Below are 21,606 nucleotides of genomic sequence, written 5' to 3' on the forward strand. Positions count from 1 at the left end.
AAATCTCCTCTGCACCCTTTCCAATGCTTCCACATCTTTCCTATAATACGGCGACCAGAACTGTACGCAATACTCCAAGTGCAGCCGCACCAGAGTTTTGTACAGTTGCAGCATGACCTCCTGGCTCCGAAACTCAATCCCTCTACCAATAAAAGCTAACACACCGTACGCCTTCTTAACAACCCTATCAACCTGGGTGCCAACTTTCAGGGATCTATGCACATGAACACCCAGATCCCTCTGTTCATCCACACTACCAAGTATCTTACCATTAGCCCAGCACTCTGTATTCCTGTTACTCCTTCCAAAGTGAATCACCTCACACTTTTCCGCATTAAACTCCATTTGCCACCTCTCAGCCCAGCTCTGCAGCTTATCTATGTCCCTCTGTAACCTGCCACTTCCCTCCGCACTGTCTACAACTCCACCAACTTTAGTGTCATCCGCAAATTTACTAATCCATCCTTCTACGCCCTCATCCAGGTCATTAATAAAAATGACAAACAGCAGTGGCCCCAAAACAGATCCTTGCGGTACACCACTAGTAACTGGACTCCAGGATGAATATTTCCCATCAACCACCACCCTTTGTTTTCTTACAGCTAGCCAATTCCTGATCCAAACCACTAAATCACCCTCAATCCCATGTGCCCGTATTTTCTGCAAAAGCTTACCATGGGGAACCTTATCAAACGCTTTGCTGAAATCCATATACACCACATCAACCGCTTTACCCTCATCCACCTCTTTGGTCACCTTCTCAAAGAACTCAATAAGGTTTGTGAGGCATGACCTACCCTTCACAAAACCGTGCTGACTATCCCTAATCAAATTATTCCTTTCTAGGTGATTATAAATCCTATCTCTTATAATCCTTTCCAAAACTTTGCCCACACCAGAAGTAAGGCTCACTGGTCTATAATTACCAGGGTTGTCCCTACTTCCCTTCTTGTACAAGGGGACAACATTTGCTATCCTCCAGTCTGCTGGCACTGTTCCTGTAGACAATGATGACACAAAGATCAAAGCCAAAGGCTCTGCAATCTCCTCTCTAGCCTCCCAGAGAATCCTAGGATAAATCCCATCCGGCCCAGGGGACTTATCTATTTTTACCCTTTCCAGAATTGCTAACACCTCCTCCTTATAAACCTCAATCCCGTCCAGTCCAACAGCCTGCATCTCAGTACTCCCCTCGACAACGCTGTCCCTCTCCTGTGTGAATACTGATGAAAAATATTCATTTAGTGTCTCTCCTATCTCTTCAGACTCCACGCACAACTTCCCACTACTGTCCTTGACTGGCCCTAATCTTACCCTAGTCATTCTTTTACTCCTGACATACCTATAGAAAGCTTTAGGGTTTTCCTTGATGCTACCTGCCAAAGACTTCTCATGTCCCCTCCTGGCTCTTCTTAACTCTTTCTTTAGGTCCTTCCTGGCTAACATGTAACTCTCAAGTGCCCTAACTGAGCCTTCACGTCTCATCTTAACATAAGTCTCCTTCTTCCTCTTCACAAGAGATTCAACCTCCTTAGTAAACCACGGTTCCCTCACACGACTGCTTCCTCCCTGCCTGACAGGTACATACCTGTATGTACAGGTACATACAGGTAGAGGTGGATACAATTTTGTCTTTTAAAAAGTGTTTAGACAGTTACATGAGTAAGATAAATACGGAGGGATATGGGCCAAATGCGGGCAATTGGGTGGTTAATTTGGTGGTTAACCACCAATTGGGTGCAATTGGTGGTTAAAAAAAGGGGGAGGCATAGACAAGTTGGGCCGAAGGGCCTGTTTCCATGCTGTAAACCTCTATGACTCTAATTTATCTTGATTGTGATGCCAGGACAAATGAGCTTTTGGTATTCATCAGCATCAGATGACGTTATTCTGGGGGTAAGATCAATCCCTGTCAAGTATGTGCATGTTTAAATTGAAAAAATAATTTTCATCAACGGTAAGAGTAAAGTTCAGTTTTGAAGAACCGAATAAACAAGTCAGGAATGCATAAACTCTGCCTGTTAGTGCCTTGAGTAACAGGAGACACCACCGTAGTGGGTCGGATCTCAGACAATGATGAGACAGAGTGTAGGAATGAGATAGAGAATCTGATGAACTGGTGCAGCAACAATAATCTCTACCTCAATGTCAACAAAACAAAGGAGATAGTCATCGACTTCAGGAAGCATAGAGGAGAACATGCCCCTGTCTACATCAATGGGGACATAGTAGAGAGGGTCAAGAGCTTCAAGTTTTTAGGTGTCCAGGTCACCAACAACCTGTCCTGGTCCCCCCATACGACACTATAGTTAAGAAAGCCCACCAACGCCTCTACTTTCTCAGAAGACTAAGGGAATTTGGCATGTCAGCTACGACTTTCACCAACTTTTACAGATGCACCATAGAAAGCATTCTTTCTGGTTGTATCACAGCTTGGTATGGCTCCTGCTCTGTCCAGGACCGCAAGGAACTACAAAAGGTCGTGAATGTAGCCCAATCCATCATGCAAACCAGCCTCCCATCCATTGACTCTGTCTACACTTCCCGCTGCCTCGGCAAGGCAGCCAGCATAATTAAGGACCCCATTCGCCCCGGAAATTTTCTCTTCCACCTTCTTCCATCGGGAAAAAGATACAAAAGTCTGAGGTCGTGTACCAACCGACTCAAGAACAGCTTCTTCCCTGCTGTTGTCAGACTTTTGAATGAACTTAACTTGCATTAAGTTGATCTTTCTCTACACCCTAGCTATGACTGTAACACTGCATTCTGCACTCTCTCATTTCCTTCTTTATGAACGGTATGCTTTGTCTGGAGAGTGCTCAAAAAAAATACTTTCCACTGTATGCTAATACATGTGACAATAATTAATCAAATCAAATCAAGACTGAAGGAAGAACTGAATGAGGTGTTTAAAACGTTACAAGGATTTATGGGTGGCACGGTGGCACAGTGGTTAGCACTGCTGCCTCACAGCGCCAGGGACCCTGGTTCAATTCCAGCCTTGGGTCACTGTCTGTGTGGAGTTTGCACATCCTCCCCGTGTCTGTGTGGGTTTGCTCTGGTTTCCTCCCACAGTCGAAAGATGTGCAGGCTAGGTTGATTAGTTGTGTTCAGATGACCCTAGTGTCAGGGGGATTAGCAGGGTAAATATGGGGGTTTCGGGAATAGGGCCTGGGTGGGATTGTGGTCGGCGCAGACTTGATGGGCCAAATGGCCTCCTTCTGCACTGTAGGGATTCTATGATTCGAAAGATATAGAGAAATTATGTCCTGAGTTGTACAAGGGGACTTAATTTGAAAATAAAGCAAGGCGCTTCAGGAGTGAGATCAGGAAGCACATTATTGCATTAAGGATGGTGGAAATCTAGAATTCTCGCCTGCATAAAGATGCTGAGTCAGATGAAACTTTGGGCAAGGGCATTAAAGGATATGAAGCAAATAGGATTGAGATCCTGATCAGCCACAAGTTAACTGAAGGATTGAGCAGGCTCGAGGAGTTGAATGGCCTCCTCCTCTTCCAAATTTCTCATGTTCTGCAGTGTACCTTACCATAGTTTTTCTCCTCAGTATAACCTTTAGAGAGAATGTATGTGTAGATAATCTTATTATAGTTCCCTGTGTTGCTTTGGTTATGTCGAACTTCGAAGTGGTTGTTTTCCACGTTGGGATACAAAGCATCCAGCTGGCAAACTTCCAGATAGTGAGTGGCAAATAGTGTGAATGCCTGAATAGAAAGAAAATAGTTTACTCCAAGTGACAAATAGCCAACAAAACCATTTCAACAAAGGTGTCCGTAGGGGTATTTCAATCTACACACAATACCATGAGTCAGCCATGGCTCAGTGGACAGCACTCATGCTTCTAAGGCTGAGGTTTGTGGATTTAGGCCCACTCTCGAGATCAGAGTACATAATTTAGGCTGTTCGCCTCAGGGTGCGCATTACTGAGTGAGTGCTGCACTACTGCAATATTTTCAAACAAGCAAAGTAACCTTAGACGTCATCTGGACCCTTTAGGTGTATGCAAAAGGTCCCATCGGCACTATTTTAAAGGAGAAATCACGGGGAGACGGTGGCATAGTGATACTGTCATTGGACCGGTAATACAGAGACTCAGGGTAATGCTCTGGGTGATACAAAGAGATGTAGAGGGATAGGTAGTATTGAGGGAGCAGGGGAGCTGCAGAAGGACTTGGACAGGTTCGGAGAGTGGGCAAAGAAGTGGCAGATGGAATACAATGTGGAAAAGTGTGAGGTTATGCACATTGGAAGAAGGAATGGAGGCACAGACTATTTTCTAAATGGAGAAATGCTTAGGAAATCAGAAACACAAAGGGACTTGGGAGTCATTGTTTAAAATTCTCTTAAGGTTAACATACAGGTTCAGTCAGCAGTTAGGAAGGCAAATGCAATGTTAGCATTCATGTCGAGAGGACTAGAATACAAGGGCAGGGATGTACTTCTGAGGCTGTATAAGGTTCTGGTCAGACCCTATTTGGAGTACTGTGAGCATTTTTGGACCCCATATCTAAGGAAGGATGTGCTGGCCTTAGAAAAGGGTCCAGAGGAGGTTCACAAGAATGATCCCTGGAATGAAGAGCTTGTCGTATGAGGAACGGTTGAGGACTCTGGGTCTGTACTCGTTGAAGCTTTTGGATTTCCAAAAGGCGTTTGATAAGGTGCCTCACAAAAGATTGCTGAAGAAGATTGGGTCACACGGAGTTGGGGGTAGGGTGCTGGCGTGGATTGGGGATTGGCTATCCGACAGGAAGCAGAGAGTCGGAATAAATGGGTGCTTTTCTGGTTGGCAGATGGTAACTAGTGGCGTGCCGCAGGGATCGGTACTGGGGCCTCAACTAACCATTTATATAGACGATCTGGAGGAAGGGACTGAGTGTAGGGTAACAAAGTTTGCAGACAACACAAAGATAAGGGGAAAAGTGAATCGTGTGGAGGGCGTAGAAGGTCTGCAGAGAGATTTGGACAGGCTGAGTGAGTGAGGATCTGGCAGATGGAGTATAACATTGACAAATGCGAGGTTATTCACTTTGGAGGAAATAATAGCAAATTGGATTATTATCTAAATGGAAAAAAATTGTAACATGCGACTGTGCAAAGGGACCTGGGGGTCCTTGTGCATGAGACGCAAAAACCCAGTCTGCAGGTGCAACAGGTGATCAAGAAGGCAAATGGGATGTTGGCCTATATCGCAAGGGGGATAGAATATAAAAGCAGAGATGTCTTGCTGCATCTGTACAGGGCATTGGTGAGGCCGCAGCTGGAATACTGTGTGCAGTATTGGTCCCCTTATTTGCGGAAGGATATATTGGCCTTGGAGGGAGTGCAGAGAAGGTTCACCAGGTTGATACCAGAGATGAGGGGTGTTGATTATGAGGAGAGACTGAGCAGATTGGGTTTGTACTCGTTGGAATTTAGAATTCCAATTCTGAGGGGGGATCTTATAGAGACCTATAAGATAATGAAGGGGTTGGATAGGGTAGAGGTGGAGAGATTCTTTCCACTTAGAAAGGAAGCTAGAACTGGAGGGCACAGCCTCAAAATAACGGGGGTCAGTTTAGGACAGAGTTGAGGAGGAACTTCTTCTCTCAGAGGGTGGTGAATCTCTGGAATTCTCTGCCCACTGAAGTGGTGGAGGCTACCTCGTTGAATATGTTTAAATCACGGATAGATGGATTCCTAATTGGTAAGGGAATTAGGGGTTATAGGGATCAGGCGGGTGAGTGGAACTGATCCACTTCAGATCAGCCATGATCTTATTGAATGGCAGGGCAGGCTTGAGGGGCGAGATGGCCTACGCCTACTCCTATTTCTTATGTTCTTATGTAAGCTTAGAAGGTTGAGGGGGGATCTTATTGAAACGTACAGGATACTGCGAGGCCTGGATAGAGTGGACGTGGAGAGGATGTTTCCACTGGTAGGAAAATCTAGAACCAGAGGGCACAACCTCAGGCTAAAGGGACGATCCTTTAAAACAGAGATGAGGGGGAATTTCTTCAGCCAGAGAGTGGTGAATCTGTGAAACTCTTTGCCGCAGAAGCTGTGGAGGCCGGGTCATTGAGTGTCTTTAAGACAGAGATAGATAGGTTCTTGATTAATAAGGGGATCAGGGGTTATGGGGAAAAGGCAGGAGAATGGGGATGAGAAAAATATCAACCATGAGCAGACTTGATGGGCCGAGTGGCCTAATTCTGCTCCTATGTCTTATGGTCTTATGGGTTCAAATCCCACCACGGCAGATGGTGAAATTCGGATTCAATAAAAATCTGGAATCAAAAGTCTGATGATGACCAGGAAACCATTTTCAATTGTTGTAAAAACCCACCTAGTTCACGAATGTCCTTTAGGGAAGGAAATCTGCCGTCCTTACCCAGTCTGCCCTACATGTGACTCCAGAACCACAGCAATGTGGTTGACTCTTAATTGGCCCCGCAAGGGATGGGCAATAAATGTTGGCCCAGCCAGCGATTCCCATGTCCCATGAATAGGAAAAAAGGAGCAGGGATGCTCACCTCCAGTTGTCTTGACCAATACACAACTAAAATCAGTAAAACAGATTATCACAACCATTATTACATTGCTGTTTGTGGGAACTCGATGTGGCACAAATTGGCACTTACACTTCTGACAAATAACATACTATATAAAATTCTGAGAAAGAGACAGATCATTAAGATAACCAACAATAAAGAGAACAATTATATAGCATCAGAAGAGAATGCTGATTGATTGGCAAGTGGACTTTGATTGGCAGAAGAGTTGCCAAGGAGAATGCAGCAGTGAACAGTTAACTGCCAAAAAAGTGTGAGGTGATTCACTTTGGAAGAAGTAACAGGATTACAGAGTACTGGGCTAATGGTAAGATACTTGGTAGTGTGGATGAACAGAGAGATCTCGGTATCCATGTGCATAGATCCCTGAAAGTTGGCACCCAGGTTGATAGGGTTGTTAAGAAGGCGTACGGAGCGTTAACTTTTATTGGTAGAGGGATTGAGTTTCAGAGTCAGGAGGTCATGTTGCAGCTGTACAAAACTCTGGTGCGGCTGCACTTGGAGTATTGCGTACAGTTCTGGTCGCCGCATTATAGGAAGGATGTGGAAGCATTGGAAAGGGTGCAGAGGAGATTTACCAGGATGTTGCCTGGTATGGTGGGAAGGTCTTATGAGGAAAGGCTGAGGGACTTGAGGTTGTTTTCGTTAGAGAGAAGAAGGTTAAGAGGTAACTTAATAGAGGCATACAAGATGATCAGAGGATTAGATAGGGTGGATAGTGACAACCTTTTTCCTCGGATGGTGATAGCTAGCAAGAGGGGACATTGTTTTAAACTGAGGGGTGATAGATATAGGACAGATGTCAGAGGTAGGTTCTTCACTCAGAGGGCTGGAATGCCCTGCCTGCAGCAGTAGTGGACTCGCCAACATTAAGGGCATTTAAATGGTCATTGGATAAACATATGAATGATATTGGAATAGTGCAGGTTGGATGAGCTTTAGATTGGTTTCACTGGTCGGCGCAACATCAAGGGCCGAAGGGCCTGTACTGCACTGTAATGTTCTATGTTCTAAACTTGTTGTTCAAATTCAAACCAGGTTGACTCTGCTTGGCATGGGGAATGAACCAGGCTGTTCCCCAAGTTTTTGTTTGGTTAACAAAGGCTCAAATGCATGGACATGCTCATTCTGTCTGCAAAGAGTCTGTGTGTGAATAGATGTGGCTGTGAGCTACACTGCGAGCCTGACTGATAATCTTAAATTGGCTTTCAGTATAATTCTTAGCACAGGAGTTTTTAGCAAGTGTTGTCCAATCATGGAAGCATATCCAATGTTGGACACTATGTTTTGAGTTTTGCAATCACGGACTAGTTTGTTCAGTACTTTGCCTGTTGCGAACAGTCAAAGGTGCATGCTGTTTCATACAATCCACCAGTTGTACAGCTTACATAACTGGAATCACATTGACACTGAAATTCATATAGCACATTACTCATTTGTGTGATAGGGAGAATATCTTTTTGGCTTAATAGCAGCATCCTGTCAGTGGAGAACACCACTTGTGTTGGCACTGCGTAGTAACAGCATGAAACGACTAACTTTGCCTGTTGCTCAAATGTCTGAGTCACTTTACTCTTCCAGCATAAGCTGAGGTAGACTGGGCACTTTCAGGACTGAAAGCGGCAGCCTTAGGCCCATTCATCAGTTTGCACAATATACATAGAACATAGAATATTACAGCGCAGTACAGGCCCTTCGGCCCTCGATGTTGCGCCGACCAGTGAAACCAATCTAAAGCCCCTCTAATCTACACTATTCCAATATCATCCATATGTTTATCCAGTAACCATTTGAATACAGTCAGCGATGATCTGATCACAGCCGCCATTATTCCACAGGATGGATTTGATGAGTAATGTGATAAAGGAAGGGGGCCCCCTGCCCAAGTCCCGAGCAGGATGTTCGTCTAGGCCTCTTCCAGAATGTCTCGAGCAGACATCCTTTCGCTGCTTTGTACAATTATCGGCCACATACTGGGGTGAGGGTGGACGGTCCGCCCTGGGCCTTATCTACCCACTGTAAAATTGTGGACAGGTTGAGGTAGGCCCTTCCACCTGCAAACCCGCCAAGAGGGACTGCAAAATTTTGTCCCATGAAGCTCCTTTATAATTTTAAGGACCTCTATCAGGTTATCCCTCAGTTTTATCTAGCCTGCTGAACCTTTCCTGATATGTATAACCTCTAATTTTCTGGTATCATCTTTATAAATTTTCAAGATCATTCACACAAAGACTAAAATGACCAAATCCTTTACCTTGAAACTGAGCAGAAATTCACAGACTGCATGGCAGATGCCAATACCTTCCTCTGTACTGGTTCCTCTACCCAATTCATCAATTATAATGAGAGATTTGTCAGTGACATTGTGCATGATGTATGTTATCTGTAAGAAAAAGAAGAGATGCATAATTTGCTTTTAAATAAATCACCAAATGCAAAAATGCACAACTCTTGTCTAACAGAATCTTTAAACAGAATCTTTAACACACATTCTGACAGACAGGTGCTTTCATAAAGTTGGCCTGTCTGATATCAGGTCTAAGAGTGCAGCTGTACTGTCACTTTGCTTTGCTGCAAACTAAGTTACAATGTACAGCCGAAAGGGTCACATTCTGGTGTTTATGCTCCAAATGAGCCTTCTCCCACTCACATTTATCTCACATTATCAGCATAACCTTCGATTCCTTTACCTTGTCTAGCTTCCCCTTAGTCTGGATTGGTTGGGAGTTGGGGGGTGAAGAGAGCTGCTCCAAATAAATTAAACAGATAAACTCCACGGTGCTCGAGCAATGAGATTTCAAAGCTCTCTAAGTGTTGCTTGGTTGTGAGAAGAAACAATTTACATTTTTATGGCGCCTTTCACAACTTCTAATGTCTCAAAAGAACAAAGAACAAAGAACAATACAGCACAGGAACAGGCCCTTCGGCCCTCCAAGCCCACGTCGCTCCCTGGTCCAAACTAGACCATTCTTTTGTATCCCTCCATTCCCACTCCGTTCTAGATAAGTCTTAAACGTTCCCAGTGGGGGCATTCCAGGCCCCCACCACTCTCTGTGTAAAATATGTCCTTCTGATATCCGTGTTAAACTTCCCCCCCCCCCTCACCTTGAACCTATGACCCCTCGTGAACGTCACCACCGACCTGAGAAAAAGCTTCCCACCATTCACCCTATCTATGCCTTTCATAATTTTATACACCTCTATTAGGTCACCCCTCATCCTCCGTCTTTCCAGTGAGAACAACCCCAGTTTACCCAATCTCTCCTCATAACTAAGCCCCTCCATACCAGGCAACATCCTGGTAAACCTCCTCTGCACTCTCTCTAAAGCCTCCATGTCCTTCTGGTAGTGTGGTGACCAGAACTGGATGCAGTATTCCAAATGCGGCCGAACCAACGTTCTATACATCTGCAACATCAGACCCCAACTTTTATACTCTATGCCCCATCCTATAAAGGCAAGCATGCCATATGCCTTCTTCACCACCTTCTCCACCTGAGACGTCACTTTCAAGGATCTGTGGACTTGCACACCCAGGTCCCTCTGCATATCTACACCCTTTATCGTTCTGCCATTTATCGTATAGCTCCCCCCTACATTAGCTCTACCAAAATGCATCACTTCGCATTTATCTGGATTGAACTCCATCTGCCATTTCTTTGCCCAAATTTCCAGCCTATCTATATCCATCTGTAGCCTCTGACAATGCTCCTCACTATCTGCAAGTCCAGCCAATTTCGTGTCGTCTGCAAACTTACTGATCACCCCAGTTACATGTTCTTCCAGATCATTTATATAAATCACAAACAGCAGAGGTCCCAATACAGAGCCCTACGGAACACCACTGGTCACAGGCCTCCAGCCAGAAAAAGACCCTTCCACTACCACCCTCTGTCTTCTGTGACCAAGCCAGTTCTCCACCCATCTAGCCACCTCCCCTTTTATCCCATGAGATCCAACCTTTTTCACCAGCCAACCATGAGGGACTTTGTCAAACGCTTTACTAAAGTCCATATAGACGACATCCACGGCCCTTCCCTCGTCAACCATCCCAGTCACTTCTTCAAAAAACTCCACCAGGTTAGTGAGGAATGACCTCCCTCTCACAAAACCATGCTGACTATCGTTAATGAGTTTACTCCTTTCTAAATGCGCATACATCCTATCTCTAAGAATCCTCTCCAACAACTTCCCTACCACGGACGTCAAGCTCACCGGCCTATAATATCTCGGGTTATCCTTCCTACCCTTCTTAAATAACGAGACCACATTAGCTATCCTCCAATCCTCTGGGACCTCACCTGTGTCCAGTGACGAGACAAAGATTTGCGTCAGAGGCCCAGCGATTTCATCTCTCGTCTCCCTGAGCAGCCTTGGATAGATTCCATCAGGCCCTGGGGATTTGTCAGTCTTTATATTCTCTAAAAAACCTAACACTTCCTCCCTTGTAATGGAGATTTTCTCTAACGGTTCAACACTCCCCTCCAAGACACTTCCAGTCAACACATCCCTCTCCTTTGTGAATACCGACGCAAAGTATTCATTTCGGATCTCCCCTACTTCTTTGGGCTCTAAGCATAATTCCCCACTTTTGTCCCTGACAACCCTTTTGTTCCTAACGTATGAATAAAATGCCTTGGGATTCTCCTTAATCCTGTCAGCCAAGGACATTTCGTGACCCCTTTTTCACCTTTCTAATTCCCCGTTTGAGTTCTTTCTTACTTTGTATTTTTTCAGCCAATGAAATACTTTTCAAGTGTAGTCACTGTTTTAGGAAATGTAGTCATCAATCTGTGCACAGCAAACTCCCACAAACAGCAAAATGATAAAGACCAGACAATCTGTTTTCAGTGAAGCTAGACGAAGGATAAATATTCGCCAGGACACCAGGGACATCACACCTGGCCCTTTTTCAATAGTGCTACAGGATCTTTTATGTCCACCTGTGACGATATCAGTTTAACAGCTTATCTGAAGGACAACACCTCCAACAGTTCCGCACTCCCTCAGTGCTGCATTGGCATATCAGCCTGGTTTATAAGGTAAAAGACATTTCTACATTTCTAGATGATTCTGACGTGCTTTCTATATCAAACATTAATTACCATGAACAAGATATCTTCCAAAAGAACTAAAAAGGATAATAAGATTTTTGCACCTCTTTCATCTCCTTCATAAATGTTGATGAGTTTGTTTCAATGTCATCGTCTACACCTATCCTGGTAAAGATCTGGTCGGCTATTCGAAATGAGGCATACTCAGCTGGAACAAAGGAACCTAATGGTGCAGAAAGGGGAATTTATCTATCACTCCTCCAACTTCCTCAAAGCATGTATGCATTTACACTTTATCTTTTAAATTTGACAATGTTTGTTGCAAGTTTCTTTCAGAATTATGTGAATCATGTAGAATTTGCAGCGCAGAAACAGGCCATTGAGCTCGACTGGTCCATGACAGTGTTTATACTCCACATGAACTTCACTGATATTAATGAAACCTAGTTTTGGTCTCTCCCACAAATGGAAACATTTTCTCTAGCCCTAACAAATCCCTTCATAGGTTTAAATACCTCTATCAAGTCAGCCCCTCAGCCTTTTCTTTTCTCATGATATTTAAAATATTTGTGTAATTTCTTTGTTGATTTTTGTAATCTTTTGTTAATGAGAATGGTTTAATGGCTCCTATAACAAAGTGAGATGACTGGAGGTCAGGAGAAGTTTGACAGTGATATTCTCTCACCCCATGCTGGAATAATATTCTAACAAATGCTTGCTTGGTTCCAATATGAAAAATGACCTGTTGACAACATAATGGAGAGAGAAAGTGGGGGGAAAATTGGTAACAAAAAAATTTTTGTTTAAAAGCTGAGAATTTAAATCCCTTAACTTTTCAATCACTCTGTAGCTGAGTGTCAAGCTCCCCAGGCAAGTATTAACATTCTTCTGTGCTCAGTATCCCAGCCAATGCAATAACTATTTTCCACATAACATAGTAGGCACATAAGTCAGTGTGCATTCCTGTCTTGTTGTGCACTTCATTTAATACTCTAAAGCAAGTCCACACACATACTCACACACACACACACACACACTCACACAGACACACACATTTGACACCCAGTTGAATGCTACCATGTATATCATTACTGGAACACTATGCTTAACATCATTCCCTTGGCTCCCTGTCCTGGTAAACATCACTCCTCCACATATCCACTGACTTGTAACAACCCACAAAATGATAGGAAAAGTTCGCAATGCCCTCCATCTGCTGATCTATTCAGTATTCGTACCCAAGGTACGATTCCCATCAAGAAGGCCGATGTGGAAAAACCCTCCCACACAAGAGTTCAACACAAATTCCATATGGACAAACACATGGGAATCATTGGACATGACAAACAAGTATTTGGTTTCAAACCCAACCCAACAGCTGACTGGCTGCAACCTTCCAAGGAAAGAGTGGTCCACACTCAACAGGTTCAGGAATGGCCATGGCCCCTGCTTGGCCAACCTCCACAGATGGGACATTAGTGCCAGCCCCCTATGTGCCCGTGGGAAAGAGCAAACTCTGCACCACATCATAGAAGAGTGTCCAATCCAGAGATTCAGCAGAGGTCTATCCACACACAACACAGCAGGACCCGGAAGAAACTGCTTGGTTTAGGGACTTTGTATCTGCTACAACATTCAAAACGCTTATCAGTGAGATTATAAGATAAAATTCAACACCAAGCCACATAAGAGGAGGTGCAGAATATCATGGAATGCCATTAACAGTGAGTTCAGAGGTTGAAGACCTCTAATTTGATGGTAAAGAGCGAGGTTGTAGGAGGTCAAAAGAACATGGTTCTAAAGACAATTCATTATGAAGTAAATTTAACTTCTTACACAACAGGTAAACATATCCAGGATCCTGAAAGTTCAAATGCAATTCTTTCGAAAATTATGGCTGGAATTTTACCGGCATGCCCATCCCGATTCCGGGACATTCTCCATTGGCCTCGGGTGGGATCACACGAACCTCGGGCGGACTTGCCAGTAAAATTCCGCCCTATGTCTGTTACTATTTGTTTTTGGAAGGGGGGTGACACTCAACTTCTGACAGCCCAGAGAAGGCACCTCTGAACCATTTCAGTCCTTTTGGTAATGAGGCTCCCTAAAGGATTTTAATCAGTAATGAAGAAGCAGTGAGTACAGTGCCCATAAAACAGGCTGCACTGCACAGATAGTCGGGTTAATCCTCATTGTCTGGCACTCTACACTCCCAGCCCTTTAATCTACTCGCTGCCCTTCACTCCAACCTCTCCACCTGTCACTCTACACTCCCCGCCTGTACTTCTACTCTCCCTGATCACTGCTGCAATTCAAGCCTATTTAGCTCTTGCTCAGATCTAATTTCACTCTGCTAAACTCCTACTCACCAATCTGGGCTATAATCTGACACAGGGCGATTTGTTTAAGGTAGGTTGACTTTCCACTCATGTTGGGCCCAGTGACAATGATGAAGTTGTTGCCATCAGAGATGTACGTGTTATTAGCAACAGGCTTCTCCATCGATATATTTTCAAGAATAGGGTGCCGTCCCTGCTTAACAGCCAACGTATCGGTGAACTCCGGACGAACTGAAGCAAACCAAGAACAATCAATCATGAAAACCTGGTTGGATTTTGATATTAGTTCCCTGAACTTGCTCAGCAATCCACCATAACAAGAACCAAAACACAGGATAAATGCGTGGAAGTGTTTCTATCTATTTTCCGCTGACCAATTATAAGAACTTATGAGCAAAGAACAAAGAGCCAGCAAATGTCACAGGGAACAAATAACAACTTTTCTGTACAGTTACTACCCTTTTAATTATTACTCATTAAAAATTGCTAAGTTTGGAGTAGGAATTCAAATGTACATCGAATGAATTGTCTGTCATAGAATCATAGACCCATTGTGCTTGTGCCAGCTCTTTGAAACAGCTTTTTAATTAGTCACACTCTCCTGTGCTTTCTGCAAAGCCCTGCAATTGTTTCTGCTACAAGTATTTATCCAATTCCCTTTGAAAGTTATTATTGAATCTGTTCACCTCCCTTCTCAGCAGTGCATTACAGACCATAATAATTCAGTGCATGAAAAGACCTGTGGTTCTTTTGTCAATTCCTTAAAGTTGTGTGCTCTGATTATTACAAAACAGAATTGTCCGACTGTGAGAATACATATAAGCAGAGCAACCACTGGGAAGTTATAATTTACTCCAAGTCCCAGTATTTGAAACCTCCCACATAGAAACATAGAAAATAGAAGCAGTTGGTCATTTGGCCCTTTGAAACTGCTCTGCCATTTAATATGATCATGGCTGATCCTCCATCACAACGCCATCCTCCAGCACTCCCCGCTACTCCTTGATGCCTTTAGAGTCCATCAATTTATCTATTTCCTTCTTAAAATCAGTAACTTGGCCTCCACAGCCTGCTGTGCTGGAGAATTCCACAGGTTCACCACCTTCTGAGTGAAGAAGTTCCTCCTCACCTCAGTCCTAAATGGCCTCCCCTGTATCTTGAGACTGTAACCCCTTGCTCTAACCCTCTGCCAGGGGAAACATCATCCCGGCATCCAATCTGTGCAGCACTTTCAGAATTTTATTTGTTTCGATGAGATTCCCCACAGTCCTGTAAACTCCAACGTATACACATTCTTAATTCAATGGCTTTGTAGAGGCGCTTTCCGGTACTGCACAAATCCGTGCAAATCCCATAGTTCCAGGTTATATTCCTTGACATGAAGTAGCTGATTTCAGTCAGACTAGGAGTCAATTGGAGATTTCAACAACAATTTGAATTTATATAGCATACTTAACATTGTAAAACAGCCCAAGGCACTTCATAGGAGAGCTATCTAACAGAATTTGGAAGTAAGCCAATGAAGGGATATTAGCACAAGTGGTCAAAAGTTGGTCAAAGAGATATGTTTGCAGAAGCATCTTAAAGGGTAGAGAAGTTTAAGGTGAAAATTCCAGGATTTAGGCTCCAGGAAACTGAAAGAATGACCAAGAATGAGATTCAAAAATCTTTATTAAGTATGGATTTTTTAAAAATATACTCTTAGGATGTGAGCCCACTAGCAGTTTATTACTCATTCCTAATTACTCTTGAGAAGGTGGTGTGAAGTACTGACATTGTTGGTCCAGCTAGGATTTTAGTCAATGGTGACCCTGCCCCCCAGGACGCTGATGCTGGAAATTCAGACATGGTAATGCCAAGGATAGGCAGCTAGATTTTCTCTTGTTGGCAAAGGTTATTGCCTGACGTAAATGTTACTCATAACTTAGCAGCACGAATGTTGTCCAGGTCAGGACAATTTCTTAAACCAGAATGTTCTACAACCAACCAGGGGACAGGTTATTCCAGACCTGGTAATGAGCAATGAGACATGGTTAATCAATAACTTCATGGTAAAGGAGCCTCTAGGTAATAGCAATCATAATATAATAGAATATCATATTTAGTTTGAAGAAAAGTACAGTGTATCCCTAAGACTAGAGTTTTAAACCAAGTAAAAGGTATCAGCTGGAAAACAAGGTTAAAAGGTACAATAGTGTGATATTTAATAACTCTCAGCAACAATTTAACCCAGTGAGAAAGAATGACTCTTTGAGATGGATACATAATCTGTGACTAAATAAGAAAGTTAAAGATAACATAAAATTGAAAGATTTGGAAAAGAGTAGTGGTAAATCAGAAGATAGGTCAGATTTTAACCAGCATAGAATGACTAAGAAAACAAGAGGCAGAAAGTGGAGTACGAGAGAAAGCTAGCTAGTAATATAAAAACAGATACGAGATTCTACAAGCATTTAAATAAAAGAGGAACTAAAGTTCATGTTGGTCCTTTAGCAAGTGAGTCTGGGGAATTGTTAATGGCAGTATATTGGCAGATAGGAAACAGAGAGTAGGAATAAACTGATCTTTTTCAGAGTGGCAGACAGTGACTGGTGGGGGTACCACAGGGATCAGTGCTTGGGCCTCAGCTATTCATAATGATTCGGGTGAGAGAACTAAATGTAATATTTCCAAGTTTGCTGACGACATAAAACTAGGTGAGAATGTGAGAGGTGAGGAGGATGTAAAGAGGCTTCAAGGAGACTTCGACAAGTTGAGTGAGGCAGTATAACATGGATAAGTGTGAAGTTATCCACTCCAGGTGGAAAAAGAGAATGACAGGGTATTACTTACTGTAAAGACCAAGGGCCCACATTAGCTGTCAGCGGGAATGGCACACAGGCGGAAAATATGGTGAGAATTGTGATGTTATGTTGGCAAGGATTCCAACAGCTTTGCAAAAATGGAAAAAAGACAAGGGGACCCCCCCCCCCCCACCCACACCCCCCCGAGGGCACAGAGGTAGATATAAGCCCCAGAAGAGGGTTCATTTTCTGTGCCGATTGGGGCACTATTTTTAAAGGGTGTCCCGATCTCTGTGGAGTCGGCCTTGCCAGCTCTACCAGGGCTCCACCCACCACAATGAGAAGATTAACTCAATTCAATCCTGGGATGAAGAGCTTATCTTGTGAAGGATGGTTGAAAAGGTTGGGCCTACACATTGGAGTTTAGAAGAATGCTTAATAGCTTGTTTAGCTTAGGATAGAATCATGCATGAAGAATAGCCATTAGAATCAGGTACCAGAGGATGCTTCACACACGTGGAATCATTTGGCAAAAGCCAACGCCTTGAGAAGGCAGGATAGCAAACTACAGAGAATGTCCAGCACAGAAACAGGCCATTTGGTCCAATTGATCTATGCTGCATTTATACTTAGAAAAGTACATTGAAAATAGAAGCATTCGGCCCTTCGAGCCTGCTCCACCATTCATTATGATCATTGCTGATCATCAAATTCAATATCCTGATCCCACCTTCCCATTTAGCCCCAAGGTTCATGCTCCACACAAGCCTTCTTTCAGCCCCTCTTCATTTCATTATATCATTGTAACTTTCTAGTCTTTTCTCCCTGTGTTGCCCAGCATTTCCGCAAATGCATCTATGCTATTCACCTCAATCACTCCTAGCTAGTTCCAAATTCTCATCACTCCCTGGGTGAAGATATGCCTCCTGAATTTCTGATTGGATTAATTAGTGACTATGTTATATTTGTAGCCTCTATTTCAATCACCCCCAAATGTAGAAACATGTTCTATCTATTCTATCAAACTTTTTCATAATTTTCAAGGTTTCTATTCGTTCACTCATCAGCTTTCTCTTTAATGGAGAGCTCCAGCCCTTTTCATTTTACATAATTGAGGGCAGCATGGTGGCACAGTGGTTAGCACTGCTGCCTCAAAGTGTCAGGGACCCGGGTTCAATTCCCGGCTTGGCTCACTGTCTGTGTGGAGTTTGCACATTCTCCCCGTGACTGCATGGGTTTCTTCCGGGTGCTTCGGTTTCCTCCCACAGTCCGAAAAACGTGCTGGTTAGGTGCATTAGCCATGCTAAATTCTTCCTCAGTGTGCCCAAACAGGTAACCGGAGTGTGGCAACTAGGGGATTTTCACAGTAACTTCATTGCAGTGTTAATGTAAGCCTACTTGCAACTAATAACTAAAAAAACTAAATTTTCCTAAAATGTAACAGAAACTGAGGCACCGTAGTCAATTGCTAGGAATTGAATTTTAGCTAAATTTGTGTTAAAATTACAGTGTGTTAAGTTTGTTTCTCAAACACTTATTTAAACATTGTCACTTGCAATACAAAAAACAGGAAAGACCCTTGCCATAGTCTGAAAGCGTGCAGGTGTGCGCAAAGGACAACAACATGTCCAACATGGAAACTGCATCTGACAGCTTGTACAGACAATGGATGTGTTTGTAGATCTCGCTTAGGAGTTTGCAAACTACCCTGGATAAAGACAAAGAAAACAATTACAATTTAGGTTGTTAGCAAAACAAAATAGGTTTGATTATTGAGTTGTAAAAAATAAGCAGCAGAAAACATATGGCCATCAAGTTCCTTGCTAGCAACTCGATCAATATAACTGCTTATTTATCTGACATGATTAAATCCATTAAAAGAAAGATTTGCATTTAGGACCTCAGAAAATCCCAAAGGACTTTACAGACATAAATACTTTATTGTAATAGAGGAAACCTGGCAGCCAATTTGTGTACAGTAAGGTACCACTATCAACAATGTGTGAAAGATTGGGGCAATAAATATTGACAGGACATCAGGGGGCATTCCCTTTTCCAAAATGGTGATTTTGGATCCTTTACTCCCATCTGCAAGGCAGGCAAGGGCTCAGTTTAACGTCACATCTGAAAGGCAGCTCCTCCAACAATGCAGCACGGCCTCAGTGCTACAGTGGGAATGTCAGCCTTGGATGTTCCACTTACGTCTCTGGAGTGAGACCTCTGACAGAGAGGCAAGAGTGCCACCCACGAAGCCACAACTGACTTCCATTCATTGCATTTTATTCTTAGTTTATTTCCATTTTTGGCCTCCTGCCATCTGTTACAAGAATATACCAGCTTTCTTGAAAGAACAAAAGTTGCTTTATGAATATTCCTAATCTCCTTACAGATAGGTCATGTGGTAAATCTCCCGCAAAGACTCTTGGCACCGTTCATTCATTTTAATTAAGTCGGTGGTAGTGAAGTTGTAAGTATTCTTCATCACGGTGACCTGGGAAGGAATTCACAAGTTATAACAGAAGCTTTCTGCAGGACTCAGAACAAGTCAGGCCAAGATCCCACATCACAGCCTATGCAGGAGGCAGGCATGCCATTATAAAATGCTAAGCAGCTTTGTGCCAGTTAAATGTCTAGACTTTGCCTGTTTAATACATAAGGTTGACTAGGAAAATGGGAACATTGGAGCAGGAGTAGGTCATCTGGCCTGTTGAGCCTGCTCTACCCTTCGATTAAATTATGGCTCAACGGCACTTTCCTGCACTATCTCCATCTCTTTCATATACTAATATCATTAATATTTAGCAATGTTGTTGATTTCTGTCTTGAACATGCTCAATAATTGAGTTTCCACAGCCCTCTGGGGTAGAGAATTCCAAAGATTCATCACCCTCTTTGTGAAGGAATGCCTCCATATGAACAGTCTGCCCTTATTCAGAGACTGGATCCTCTGATTCTAGCCCCACCCCCAGGGGAAACATCCTTCCAATATCTATCCTATCGCTCCCTTTAAGAATTTTTAAAGCTTCAGTGACATCACCTCTCATTCCTCAAAACTCTAGTTACAGACCCAGTTTCCACAATTGCTCCTCATAAGGCAATCCTGCCATCCCAGGGGTTAATTTGGTGAATCTTTGTTGCACTCCCTCCCTGGCAAGTTTATCCTTCCTTAAATAAGGAGACCAAAACTGTACACATTACTCCAGGTGAGGTCTCACCAAGGTTCTGTACAATTGCAGCAAGACATTTTCATTCCTGTGCTCAGATCCCTATGCAATGACAGCCAACATACCATTTGTCTTCCCAATTGCTTGCTGCATCCACACACTAGCTATTAGTGGCTCTTGAACAAGAAAACCCAGGACCCTTTGGACACCTGTACTTCCCAATTCCTCACCATTTAAGAAATACACTGCATTTCTGTTTTTTCTACCAAAATTGATGACTTCACACATATTTCATCTGCCACGTTCTTGCCCAATCACTTAGCTTGTCCAAATTCCATTCAAGGCCCCTTGCATCCTCCTTACAGCTTACATTCTAAATCTAGTTTTGTGTTATCAGCAAATATGGAAATATAACATTTGGTCCCCACATCCAAATCATTTATATAGATTGTGAACAGTTGTGGTCCCAGTACTGATCCTCGTGGTAACCCATGCAGTAACAGCCTGCTATTCTGAGACTGACCAGCTTATTCCTACTCTCTGTTTCGTGCCTGTTAACCAATGATCAATCCATATCAGTCAGTATACATAGCTATACATGTTCATCCTGAATGGGTACCATTGTGTTTTACGCTTGCTTGTCACTTTGTCTGTTAAACTCACGGATTTAGAATGAAATTGTTGATTGGTGCCTATTTGAATGGGGAAGAAAGAAAGAATTGCATTTAGATAGCACCTGTCACAAACAGAGGGCAACCCAATTCACCACCTGCCTGGGATCTTTTATGTCCTCCCAAGAAGGTAAACAAGACCTCAGTTAAAATCTCATCTGAAAGTCAGCATCTCGCCCCAGTATTTGATTTGATTGTTCCTCCAAATTACAGCAGACCCAACCCTGGACTGCGAGACCAGAATATGAGTCAAAGTCTCTGCAGTTGGGCTTGAACCCACAATCTTCTGGCTCAGAAGTGAGAGGGCTGTCACTGAGCCGTGACTAATACAGATACTAGGAAGCCTATCTGCTGAGATGGATGCTGAGCCTGCCTCTTCTCTTATGGGATCACGTTGCCCTGATCCTGTGCTCCTCCAATTCTGCCTCTTGTGAATTCCAGTTTCACTGTCCCATCACTGGCAGCTTTGTCTTCAGCTGTTGTGGCCCTAAACAAATGAATTTCCCCCCTAAACCTGATGCCTCTCCTTCCTCCCCACCCCGATTAAACCTGTCTGCCTTCTATCTTCCCCATTTATCACTAAACCTGTCTGGTTCTCTATTTCATGCCCCTCCCCCCCAGCTCTGCCACACACACACTATACCTATATGCCTCTCCATCCTCCCCGCCTTGACAAAATCTGTCTGCCTCTCTATCCTCCCTCTCCCGCCACTAAAACTTTCTGCCTCTCCATCTCACCTCCCCCCCCACTCCCCTACCCAAACCTGTCTGCTTCTCTATCCTCCCCAGCCTGACTAAACCTGTTTGCCTCTCCATTTCCCCCATCCTGCCACTCCTTTAAGATGTTTCTTAAAACCTACTTTTTTGACCAAGCATTAGGTCACAGATCCTAATATCCCCTTATGTGGCTCAACATTAAATGTTGTTTGATGAAGTTGCTGTAAAGTACTTTGGGGTGTTTGACTATGTCAAAGGGGCTGTATAATGCAGGCTACTTTTGTTGAAAAAGGGAAGTTCAACAATTCATT

At 43.4% G+C, this 21,606-nt stretch overlaps 1 protein-coding gene across 1 annotated transcript in view; it reads right to left on the bottom strand.

Moving 5' to 3' along the window:
* The window catches only part of msh4 (mutS homolog 4), a 110,262-nt gene that overhangs the window by 8,394 nt on the left and 80,262 nt on the right, over nucleotides 1–21,606 (bottom strand). The window contains exons 14-19 of the mRNA XM_078219229.1: nucleotides 19,131–19,234; nucleotides 18,327–18,451; nucleotides 13,991–14,191; nucleotides 11,726–11,844; nucleotides 8,822–8,950; nucleotides 3,549–3,723 (exon numbers count right to left, since the gene is read on the bottom strand). Of these exons, the coding sequence (XP_078075355.1) occupies nucleotides 3,549–3,723; nucleotides 8,822–8,950; nucleotides 11,726–11,844; nucleotides 13,991–14,191; nucleotides 18,327–18,451; nucleotides 19,131–19,234 (853 nt within the window). The remainder of the gene's footprint in view (nucleotides 1–3,548; nucleotides 3,724–8,821; nucleotides 8,951–11,725; nucleotides 11,845–13,990; nucleotides 14,192–18,326; nucleotides 18,452–19,130; nucleotides 19,235–21,606) is intronic.

Source organism: Mustelus asterias, chromosome 8 (assembly GCF_964213995.1).
Source record: "Mustelus asterias chromosome 8, sMusAst1.hap1.1, whole genome shotgun sequence".
Lineage (NCBI taxonomy): Eukaryota > Metazoa > Chordata > Chondrichthyes > Carcharhiniformes > Triakidae > Mustelus > Mustelus asterias.